This window comes from Notolabrus celidotus, chromosome 1, assembly GCF_009762535.1.
Source record: "Notolabrus celidotus isolate fNotCel1 chromosome 1, fNotCel1.pri, whole genome shotgun sequence".
NCBI lineage: Eukaryota > Metazoa > Chordata > Actinopteri > Labriformes > Labridae > Notolabrus > Notolabrus celidotus.
The window spans coordinates 22,501,978-22,512,637 of NC_048272.1; the positions used below are offsets into that span (position 1 = coordinate 22,501,978).

At 42.0% G+C, this 10,660-nt stretch overlaps 1 protein-coding gene across 2 annotated transcripts in view; it reads right to left on the reverse strand.

The window, feature by feature from the left end:
- Positions 1-860: 860 nt before the first annotated feature.
- The window catches only part of il17rd (interleukin 17 receptor D), a 35,895-nt gene continuing 26,095 nt past the window's right edge, over positions 861-10,660 (reverse strand). For both annotated transcript variants that reach the window (XM_034683485.1, XM_034683493.1), the window contains 13 exons: positions 10,087-10,205; positions 7,976-8,096; positions 7,700-7,744; positions 6,969-7,120; positions 6,714-6,779; positions 6,571-6,625; positions 6,333-6,443; positions 6,057-6,241; positions 5,815-5,930; positions 3,466-3,717; positions 2,842-3,381; positions 2,486-2,757; positions 861-2,392 (listed from right to left, as the gene is read on the reverse strand). In XM_034683485.1, the coding sequence (XP_034539376.1) occupies positions 2,268-2,392; positions 2,486-2,757; positions 2,842-3,381; positions 3,466-3,717; positions 5,815-5,930; positions 6,057-6,241; positions 6,333-6,443; positions 6,571-6,625; positions 6,714-6,779; positions 6,969-7,120; positions 7,700-7,744; positions 7,976-8,096; positions 10,087-10,205 (2,159 nt within the window). In that variant the 3' untranslated portion in view covers positions 861-2,267. The remainder of the gene's footprint in view (positions 2,393-2,485; positions 2,758-2,841; positions 3,382-3,465; positions 3,718-5,814; positions 5,931-6,056; positions 6,242-6,332; positions 6,444-6,570; positions 6,626-6,713; positions 6,780-6,968; positions 7,121-7,699; positions 7,745-7,975; positions 8,097-10,086; positions 10,206-10,660) is intronic.

Here is a 10,660-nt window from a genome sequence, read left to right on the forward strand (position 1 = left end):
TGAGTTAGTGTCAAGATGAAGAGAAGAAGAGTTAGTAAAAAAAAACAGGACATAAAAAGAAGAGTTTTTATTTTATTAGATGGAATAACTATTTCCTACATCAGAGTACTTTAAAACAGTACATTTCTAGAAAATGTAGAAACAATAATAAACAACAGTAACTTTACAAAAATGAAGCAAAGCAGACATTTCCAGGAGAAAATAAAAATAACAATACTATTTACAAGGAAATGCTGAATGTTCCCTTCAGAAACACCTGCAGAGAAAACATGTACAGGAACCAACAACGTGCCTTTATAAAACTCTAGATCCAGACAAGACAACTGTAACATTTCAGCTCATGAGAAACATCAAGACAGTCAGAAATATGGTCCTCTTACACATGTGGGGGTATAAAATAAGTACTCTGGGTCAACACGGATGACTGTAAAGAAACCCAAATGTGCCAAATTATAGCGGGTAAAAATGATTTCCAAAAAGAAAGGGTTCTGTATTTTACTTAAGTACTTTTGGTGGATGGACATGTCTTCTCATCTCATGAAAAATTGTATAATATTTATTTATTGATTTGATTGATCTTCATGTTCTTCTATCTTGTTCTTGCAGGATTGAGCATCCAAAGCAACTTCTGGAAATATGGTAAACAATATTAAATATGAAGTGTCACTTTTCATAATGCCCTCATCGTTGCTGCTTCTTGTGACAGTGTTCAGAAAGCAGAACTTTAAATGTACCGTTTAAACACATTATTTTAAAATCTGTTACAATGACCTTAGCATGGCCAGTGTTTAAAATATGAGTTAAATGTACCTAATTGTAAGTTAAAAGTTGTTTAACTCAGAAGTAGAAATTCAAAATAATTCAAACCAACGAATACTTCATACACCTTCAACCGTATCATATCACATTAGCAGGTTTTAGTACCCAGACAGTTTGTTATCTTTGTCCCTTTAGTGGTTTATGAGCGTTCATCAGATTACAGCCTGCTTTAATATTTGAACAACCTTTAGAAGACCACTCTGTTGAAAACATTTAAAATCAGGTTTGTTATTAAACATGGATGTTTCAAAAGACAGGATGTGATTAGTGGTAGTTATTCAAAGACAGTAAAGCTTTACGTTTTTACTCGGTATCAGTTGTAAATATTGAGATGATAATAAAACAAGAGTTGGATGTTCCCACTTTATAAACTTTAAGTGTCGACACGTTCAGAAGCTTTTGGTAAGATAATCTCAGAGGCTGCTTCGGTCCCTTTGGATGTTGTTGTGGTGAACAGCCTGACATGTCTGTGGCGTTGTCTCCTCCTGGGTTACTGCATCAAAACCTGCCTCACGTCTTTGTGTCAGACCTCAACTCAATCGAGAGTCAGCTGTTTATCCGTTCACCAACACAGACACGGAGCTGACACAGTCTGTGGTTTCAAACCAGTGTGCTCTGTCAGCATAACGAGGGCTGGTCCTTCAAAAGTCATCTAGGTGGGGCGGCCAGCAAGATGGACTGAGGACCCAAGCTACCAGAGACCTGAGCTCCAGACACAGAGGTTACCACACAGTACTGTTCTAGAACTCTTGAGCACAGAGAAGTGTTCTAGGAAGCAGGGAGTAGTGTTCTAGAACACAGGAGGTAGTGTTCTAGAACACAGGGGGTAGTGTTCTAAAACACAGGGAGTAGTGTTCTAGAACACAGGGGGTAGTGTTCTAGAACACAGGGAGTAGTGTTCAAGAACACAGGGGGTAGTGTTCTAGGACACAGGGGGTAATGTTATAGAACACAGGGTGAAGAGTTCCAGAACATAGAGGGTGTTGTTCTAGAAAGCAGGGAGTAGTGTACTAAAACACAGTGAGAAGTGTTCTAGCACAGGGAGTCGTGTTCTAGAACTCAGGGAGTAGTGATCTAGAACACAGTATGTAGTGTTCTAAAACCCAGGGAGTAGTGTTCTAGCACATGGAGAGAAGTGTGCTAGAACACAGTATGTAGTGTTCTAGAACACAGGGAGTAGTGTTCTAGAAGTTGGAGTTGTTGTATTGACGAAGTGGTTAAATCTGTAACTTTGAAGCGGTGTTGAAGAATGCAGTGGTTACAATTGTTTGAAGCAGTAAGTGTTCTAGAACTCAGTGGTCAAAGTTATTAAGTAACAACAATGTTCTAGTGATCCAGGACAAATGTTCCAGAACTCATCAAGGACTAGTGTTCCGTTGACATAACTGCATAGAAAGAATTCAGGTTCAAGCTGTCTCTCTGATGACATCATCATGCAGTCACGGATCCTACGATGAGGCCACAGGTGAGAGTCCGTCACCGCGCTCCAGGTGGTCGTGATGGTGCAGCTCAGCTTTGCAGACCGTGGCAGAGCTGCAGCGGAGCGACGTGACGGCAGGCGGCTCCTCGTCACCTGAGAGACAGTCGAGTAAGAACAACGTCAATAAATCATGAAGCGTACACGATAATTGAATAATATCATGACAACACAACACGCATGCCTTACCGAGCCCCGAGGACGATGATTCACTCTCTGCCAAGGAGGAGGAGTCTGCCTGGTCATGTGACAGTCCCTCCATGAGGGGAATGGACAGCTCCGAGGAGGGGACGGACGAATCATATATGCCTGAATCCCGAGGGGGCGGGACTTCTGGAGGAGACGGACAGCCCTCTTCTGCCTGGATGAGGATGGGGCGCACCTCCTCTTGGAGGATGGAGGGAGAAGAAGAGGAAGAGGAAGACTCTTCAGGTAACAGTCCAGAGATTCCTGAAGTGGATCTGAAAGAGTAGAAAGGCAGAAGAGGTCAGACCAGGAGGAGTTTTAAACTCTGCAGCCTCTAAACTACTGAACACCTTCTTTACCTTGAAGCGGGTCCCAGCATGGACAGAGAGCAGTGTGGCAGACCTGGACTGGGACAAGGACCAGGACTTGGACTGGGGCTGGGGCTGGGGTAGCAGCCTTGGTCAAAGCTGGGACTAGAACCAGAAGCCAGCAGGAGCATGTTCCTCCTCAACGCTCCCTTCCCTCCCTCGTGTGGCAGCGTCTTCACCAGCACCTCGTTGAGCACCAGGCCGGAGTCACACCTCTGCTCGGGCTGAGACGAGCAAGACGAGCAGTGAGGCTTCGGAGGAGGCGTGGGAGCCTGGTCCCCGGGGAGAGGAGCGGGTTTGGAGGAGGAGGATGGGTCCCCTGAAGGAGCCAGCTCCTTCTCGAACCAGTCTGGGTTCTGGCTGATGTGCTGGTGCATGTTGCAGATGGAGACATAGAGCGAGCGGCCGGACTTGCTCCTAAAGTAGTTCCTCCTGGAGACGTTGAGAGGCTGAGACTCCCGATCGGACAGACTGGACAGACTGGAGTGGAGGCGGCTGAAGAGCTGCGGCAGCTGGTCCATCAACTTGAACCTGAACACAGGAAGTTATTTCAACTGTAAGCCTCCTGAATTATTCTTTTATTCATGTTGATGTTTTCATACATCGTGTGTTTACCTTGGAGCTAGACTCAGCGCGGTCGGGATGTCGTGTTCTGTCGAGTAGTCGAAGTACACCGTCATGAAGCGGTTCAGCTCCTGAGCGCAGCTCCCCTCGCTCTGCTTAGCCAGACGCATTTTCTCAGCGATCATGGCCGCACCCACAATGAAGAGGTCACCACCCGATCCACCAACCGGAGAACTGCTGCTGCTGTTACTCCACCGACTGACCGGTGTCTTTCCTCTGCGGCTCTTCTTCTCCATGAAGTAACTGCAGGAAGAAAATTGAGGAAGAGTTATCACGACATGTTTTGTGATATCTCTTCATCTCCCTCTATCCCTCTCTCCAACACGGTCTCAGCAGATGTGTGTCTAACATGAGTCTGGTCCTGCTGGAGGTTTCTGCCTGTTAAAGGAAGTTTGTCCTTGCCACTGTAACTTGCTAAATGCTGCAAAGTGCTCTGCTCATGGTGGATAAAGATGAGATCAGACTCCTGTCTGTAAGATGGGACTGGATATTATCCTGTCTTGATGTTGGGTCTTTGTTAATAGAACATAGAGTACGGTCTAGACCTGCTCTGTTTGGAAAGAGTCTGAGGAGAATGTTTGCTGTGATTTGGAGCTTTATAAATAAAGATTGATTGATTGATAAGGTCAAAGGGAGCCATCGTCTCTGTAGTTTTTATCTGTTAACACATACACACTTTTAATTTTAGTCTTTGAACATGACTGCAGTGATACAAAGGATTAAAGTTGATGCTGTTGAAACATATTTTATGGTTTATGGTTTTCTTACTGAGAATTTAAAAAAAGACTTGTGAAGAAGGACGTCTTGAGGGAAATACAAACAATATGTTTGAGGTTTCACTGGAGGGTAATTACAGGAAAGCAGAACATTAGAAACGAGTGAAACAAGAGAGGAAAAAGAAAGAAAGATTAAATTCCTCAGCTGCTTTTTGCACATTAACCGTTTACTTAATCATTTACTTATCTCGAATACTGTCTGCACCTTAATATCATTTGCACTGTTATCTATTTATATTGTCCATTTTTATACTGTCACTGCACTACCTGCACTGTGTACATAGGCTGATTTTATATACTGTATTTTATTATATTTCATTGTGTTTTATATTTAAATTTTAGATATTTAAAAGCTGGAAGAGAGAAACAGCATCTCGTTTTTCCTGTATGTCTCGTATATACACTGAAAATTGACAATAAAAACCTTTGAATCTTGAATCTTGAAATGTCTCTTATTCTTATTAAAGGACAGGGACGGGACAGTTGAGGTAAAACCAGAGAATAAATAGAAATAGTTGCCAAGATGGGCCCATCTCACTCAAATCAGTACTGGAGAAATTGTGGTGCACAATTGGGCAACCACACATACATGTTCTGGACTCGCCCTAGAATAAAACCATTTTGGGATGGCATTTTCAAGAAGCTTAAAGAAGTGTTCAACCACGATTTCCCAAAGGATCGGAAGGTGGCATTACTGGGTGTAACAACACAAGGAATTGAAGGAAGAGGCAAAAAGTACCTTCTACAAATACTGTTGACATCAGCGGTCAAATGTATCACGATTAAGTGGTTAAAACCTGAGCCCCCATCACTCAGTTTGTGGATTGAGAAGGTTTCTGAAATCTATTTGATGGAAAAGATAACACACTCTGTGAGACTGCTGAGGGATGTGTTTGTTGGAAGGCGGAGCCCTGCCTTGATTGTGTTGGTGAAGTAAAGTGCCCCTTTTAGTTTCATTTATTTATTCACTTCTTTTATTTGTATTTCTATTTCTATTTTTCTCTTCCTTCCTTTTTCTATTATTTTTATATACATGTATTATTTACTCTTATTTGTTAATTAATTTATTTAAAGGTATGTCTTTTGTGTTTTGTTCATTGTTATATTACATTTTATGAAACCATACAGCAACAGATATAGTAAAGATGTATACATTACTGTTTAAGTTGCCTAAACCAAATAAAAACTAAGTTAAAAGAAACAAAAAAAACAGAGAATAATACAGCTAAAATGAAGGAAAGTTAAACTTACAAAACAGCTCTTAAGATTTAATTTCCATTTAATGAAAGTTTATTTTCTAAAACATGCACAACAAGTGCTTCCCTAACTTTTAGTGGAACTCTAAAGGAAGTATAAATCAGCCTTAAGAACTTGTGTTTCAGATTAGAGTGATTTCAGCAGCATCTAGTGGTCACTGGAGGAACTGCATCTCTAGTTCTGACACAGCAGGTGACCTGTCTCTCGTCCAATCACAGCTGGGATTGATTACAGCCCTCATACGGCCCCTAACAGGATGATTCAAGTAGAAAGCAGTAATTTAAAGCAGCAGAGTTGAGATGAGTACCGGAGGCCCTTGGAGCAGACGGTGATGATGAAGTTGGCCTCGTCCAGCTGTCTGCTGAGCCACGACATCTGACCCTCTTTGCACATCTCCAGGTGCTCCCACAGATCCAAGACCACCTGAGCCGGAGCACACAGAGACTTTAAAACAACACACTTAAAAGAGCTTTGATTTAGACTGTCGGTTCATCTTTTAAAACAGACGTCATCTTCATCATCATCCTCTTCATTGTCTCTGCTCCTCACCTCACAGCCGCAGAAGTCCTGCAGGAAGTAAGCAAAGCTCTGGATGACGCCCGTGTGTTTGGGACAGTCTCTGCTGGAGTAACAGATGAAGACTTTGGGGCGGGGCCACGGACGATCCGAGTTCAACGCTGCACTCTGATTGGACGACTCACTGCTCTCCTCGTCCAGCTGGCTGTAGATGTTTTCTGAGAGCGAAAGAGACAAGGAGGGTTAAAGTGATGCAAACACTTACTGAAAAACACTTCACCTACTCTTAGGACGTGATGTCACTCTCACCTTGCTGTTTCTTGCGGCACATGACCGTGAACAAAGTGGCGAAGGCGGACATGATGACCAGAGGCACTGTGATGGCCATGGCTCTGATAGGCCCCGCCCACGGAGAGTGAACTGCAATGGAAAAACACACCCTGCATGAGAAACTAAACAACCACATCTATCCTTCAGTGTGTGTGTGTGTGTGTGTGTGTGTGTGTGTGTGTGTGTGTGTGTGTGTGTGTGTGTGTGTGTGTCGTACCCTGGCTGACGTGGTACTGAGTCTGCCTCCTGGTGGTGTTACTGTCGTCTCTCAGCTGAAAAGAGAGAAGGTGAGTTTTATCTCCGTCCTTTAATCACTTTAATGTTTACTTTATCAAAGCTGGATGTGCTGCGTTCATGTACCTCTATAATGTAGGACCCTGGAGTGACGTCCTGCAGGATGCACGTCGTTTTGCGCTGGTTCAAGTCCTGAATATGGAAAAGTTGTTGAAACATTTTTCTAGAGAGAGTTCTGCGAGCATTTTATCGGTACTATAAAACTCAAGAGAGCAGAGACACAACGTCTGAGGCTCGTCGTTAAACGCTTACGGGTGGAAGAGAAGAGACAGCCATCCTCTCTTCCTCCCTCAGATTATTAAAGTTTCTACAAATACTCACAGGCTTGCAGCGCTGCAGCTTGAAGGGTCCGTCCTGTCTCAGTTTGTAGTACAGGTAGTACAGGTGGAAGCCGAAGGAGGGCGGAGCTTCGTCGAACGACACGTGAAGGTTTGATCCCAGCTGAGAGACATTCAGGGTCTTTGGTCTCCAAACTGTACGGAAGGAAAAGAAAAGTTAACCTGCACGTTCTTTGACATTTAGGATTTCCACTGAAACGATTAAATAAAACTTAGCTATGTGACATGTTTGATGAGTGTGTTTCTCTGATTTCTGATCTCTTCATGTGTTGACTTTAACTTCCAGAGTCGTCTTTGTAAATCTAGAATAAATTATTTTTTCCAAAACATTACACCAGAGTCATTTCTGACAGTTTTTAATAACGTGTGATGCATTTCAAACCGTGTTAAACTCAACACTTCCTGCAAAGATTACAAAACATAATCCTGTTTTCCCCTCAGGTTTTTAATCTGAAACATCTGCACCAGACCTTTTTGTTCTGGGGCGTCAAATAAAGATTAAAGCTCTTCATAACTCAGATAAAAAACAAAGTTTGGACTCAATTAAAAGCTTTTTTAAATTTCTTATTATGCACCTCGACTCCTTCAGTCTTTAAATTAGTTCAAGGGAACGCTTTTATTTACTGTTCGCTGCCTGGAGAATGAGACAACAAACCGTGTGCTGACTCTATCTGCATGTGGCTCTGGTTATGACGACGACACGGAGGAACTTACAAGGTTTGCAGACCAGGTTGTCTGATCCCAGGAGGACTTCACACGCTGCAACACAAACACACCCACACATACACACACACACAGAAATGATTAGACAGCTTGTCCTGGTATGTCTTTATCTCATCTTCAGTGTTGGATGTGCTCAAAGGCATCATCTTTTCTTTTACAGGCATGCAAACTAAACATTTAAGACTCTAAAACAACAAGAAATTAATCTGATCTCTTTAATGAATCAGTTAAATCTCTTCTTTTCGATGAGGCTTGTTTTGGACTCACAGTTCGTCCTGAGGAAAGACGGAGGGAAGAAGCTCTCATTCATCAGAGTCGGGAACGGAACGACTCGGACCATGTAGTCCGTGTCAAAGGTCAAACCGCTGAACGGCTGACTGCTCATCTTCTGTTGGAAACAAATAATCATAATTCAGAAATACATGAGGCTAATAAATAAGGTATGATTATATGTAACCAGGTTACATAGAGCAACTTGAGCCCGGCTGTTTTCATCTGGTTGTCTTAGGGAGCGTTATGATGTGATAACTAAAGGGGCTTTTCCACCGCTGAAACTTTCCCCAGGAACTAGGGGCTTTTTGAGGAACTCTGTGCTTTTCGACCGCAGGAACCAGGGTCTGAATCTAGTTCTGGGGTAGATAATGTCTCCCTGAAAAGCCCCTGCTTGGGTGTAGTTATTTTCAAAGGTCCCTGAACTTTGGGGGGTGGGGCTTGCAATGCTGAACGTTTCTGATTGGTAGAGTAACCGCAGTGTTTTTTATGTCAGCTGTCATCCACATTAAAGTCGCATAAACCTGTGATTCACTTGGTTTTATAGCTCCATTTGATTTTATTCTCCATATGTCACTGGCTTGATTTGGATAATCTCCACTGGACTTCAGGCCTTGGTGGAAACGCAGACAACAATGGGCTATAAGAACCATTTAGTTCCTGGAAGAGTAGTTCCTGGAACTAACATTTCCTCTGATAATCCAGTGCACACAGCCCTGCAGGAGTCACATTGGTCAACAGAGTTGTCGATCATGGCCTTGGTATGGAAGAGGATTTGGACCATTGATTTCTTTTAAGTCCTGCCCTTTTTTCTCAGAATTCTTTGATCTTTAACATTTAGATCAAAGACAACATTCTAGAATTCTGCCATGTAGATTAAAGACAACATTCTAGAACTTGCCATTAGAATGTTGTCTCTGATCTTGAAGACAGAATTCTAGAATGTTGTCTCAGATCTTAAAGACAACATTCTAGAATTCTGCCTCTAAGATCAGAGACAACATTCTAGAATTCTGCCATGTAAATCAAAGACAACATTCTAGAATTCTGCCTTTAAGATCAAAGACAACATTATAGAATTCTGCCTTTAAGATCAAAGACAACATTATAGAATTCTGCCTTTAAGATCAAAGACAAAATTCTTGAATTCTGCCATTTAGATCAAAGAAAACATTCTAGAATTGTGCCTTTAATATCAAAGACAACATTCTAGAATTCTGACTTTAAGATCAAAGACAACACTCAAGAATTCTGCCTTTAAGATAGAAGACAACACTCTAGAATTCTGCCTCTAGGATCAGAGACAAAAATTCTAGAACTTGCCATTTAGATCAAAGACAACATTCTAGAATTCTGTCTTCAAGATCACAGACAACATTCTAGAATTCCGCCTCTAAGATCACAGACAACATTCTAGAATTCTGCCTTTAAGATCAGAGACAACATTCTAGAATTCTGTCTTTAAGATCTGAGACAACATTCTAGATTTCTGTCTTCAAGATCAGAGACAACATTCTAGAATTCTGCCTCTAAGATCAGACAACATTCTAGAATTCTGCCTTTAAGATCAGAGACAACATTCTAGAATTCTGTCTTTAAGATCTGAGACAATATTCTAGAATTCTGTCTTCAAGATCAGAGACAACATTCTAGAATTCTGCCTCTAAATCAAAGACATCGTTCTAGAATTCTGTCTTTGATGTCAGAATTCCAAGAAGTCAACATTCTGAAGAAGAATCAGATCTAAACGGATCCTACTTTAAACCACTCTTTTTATAGCATCAAGTAACTAATTCAAATAAACTAGTCAGAAACATGAACACTTATCTGATAATCTGGTGCACACAGCGCTTATAATTAAAACTAAATAACGTACACAGTGACATAAAGAAAGACATGTTTGTTTGAAGTGTGTTTTGATTTTAAAGTTTGACCCATGTTCCATCTGTTGATATGGAGGAGTAGGGTTTATGGCTGATACTGCAGACAGTCACCAGGGGGAGCTCTAAATGTTTTGCTTTACTTTAAGGGGGCTGTCACGTCGTCCATCTTTTCATCCAGTCTTTTTCAAAGGTCTAAAAGGCAGCCATCATGAATTCTGTACATACCGTGATCTTGTAGGAGAAGTTGAGCTGTCGCGGGTCCTTGAGGATCAGATGTTGACACTGTTTCCCTTCAGGGTTTTTGTCCTCCAGATAAACTCTGAAGCCTTTAATGTGTTCGATTCCTGCGGAGACACACACAGAAGAGGGTCAGCTTCAACAGTCAACCCTTCTCTCCTTGTTTCCTTTCCTTTTCTACTCCTCTGTCTTCACCTCAGTCTGATATCTGTTCATCAAAATATCTCTTTTCCCTACTTCATCCTAAACTCTCTCCTTTCATCCCTCCCATCCTCTCCCCTCTTTTGTTCCCTTTTCATCTTCTCTCTCTTTACCCCTTCCATTCCTCCTCCTCCTCCTCTTCCTCGTCCCTGTCCTCCTCCTCCTCCTCCTCCAGAAAGGGGAAAGAAAGAGAAAGAAGAGAGAAAAAAGGCACCAAGAAAATGGAGAGACAGAAAAACAATGAGGGAGAAAGGTAAAGAAATAGAAAGATAGAAAGACAACAAAGTGAGGGATGGAGGGAGAAACGAAAGATCAGGAAAGAAAAGAGAGAGACAGTGAAGAAAAAGAAAGTGAAAGAGAG